At 32.6% G+C, this 1170-nt stretch overlaps 1 protein-coding gene across 1 annotated transcript in view; it reads left to right on the top strand.

Moving 5' to 3' along the window:
- Positions 1 to 564, top strand: part of LOC119586023 (putative 3-phosphoinositide-dependent protein kinase 2) — a gene marked incomplete at its 5' end in the record, with an annotated part of 38876 nt that extends 38312 nt beyond the window's left edge. Inside the window, 1 exon segment of the mRNA XM_037934730.1 lies at positions 409 to 564. Coding sequence (XP_037790658.1) covers positions 409 to 564 — 156 coding nt within the window.
- Positions 565 to 1170: the final 606 nt, after the last annotated feature.

Genomic DNA, 1170 nt, shown 5'->3' with positions numbered 1-1170 from the left:
AATACGAAGATGGTAAAGACAGGGAGACAACACAGTCAAACTTTGACCAACAAATGTGTGTGGCAACTTTAGGGAGGAGCACTTTACTCAGTAATAATATATCAATTTCTTCTCTCTCTTTTTTAATATATCTAATAACACTGAAGGAACAGATCTAATTAAAACAAGGGAAATTCTTCCACTGCAATTATATCACATACCATAATTGCATGGCTAATAATGAGCATATAAATAAGTTATAATATTCGAAATCATTACTAAGGTCTGAGACTAAACGCTACTTAAAAGCTTATCTTTTCATAATCACATGGTATCCTTACACAGTGTTCATTCTATTAAAGCATCATTTTATAACATTCTATTCTAGAGATGGACAATACCACAAAAAAAATCTGACATATTCCTAAGCTACAGCAGCTGCTATGGCTGAGGATTCCATATTCCACTTCCATACAAGAAAACTACAGATCTCACCTCAATAACCTAAGCTCAGGGGCCCAGTGTCCAAGGCATAACATGCATGTTACACTTGTCATTGCAGGGTTGGCCAAAACCATTGGTTGAACTGTAAATAAACCAATACTTACTGTGATTGGAATTAGCACTAAGCTTTTTTTCAGGTGCCACTACCTTTTTTATTTTCTGGCAATGATATGACAGCCATAGTTGATCCCTTTAGAGATGCATTTGCAGCTGCTTCCAGAGCTATTGTATAAGATCACATGGACAAGTAAACTAACAACTTAAAAATACATTCATTATAAAGTTAGAAAGAAAATGGCAAAAAAGATTTACATGAAATTTTATCAAGTAAAAATGAGTCTGAATGGTGGTTTACTAAAATAATCAATCAGTTTCTTTATTTATGATGGACATTTTATCCCTAAAAGGACAATATTTAACCGAGGTAAACAGGTATGACTACTGTCCATAGCAAAAAATACCAAAAATCCTTTTACTAGCATTTTTATCCATTTGTCTGTTACAGGTTCTCTTAGTCTCACCTCCTTCCCATTAATACATACACATATTGAACTATCATACTTAGCTCTTAAAGACCTGTATTGAGTAGCAGGTATCATTATAGACCAAAACTTTTCATAAATAATGAGAATACTTTCATATAGTTTTAAATAAATTCTACTTATAATCTATCAATCAAGGTTATTG

This window comes from Penaeus monodon, chromosome 20 (assembly GCF_015228065.2).
Source record: "Penaeus monodon isolate SGIC_2016 chromosome 20, NSTDA_Pmon_1, whole genome shotgun sequence".
In the NCBI taxonomy this organism is placed as follows: Eukaryota; Metazoa; Arthropoda; class Malacostraca; order Decapoda; family Penaeidae; genus Penaeus; species Penaeus monodon.
This window is presented reverse-complemented; position numbering and strand designations above follow the sequence as displayed.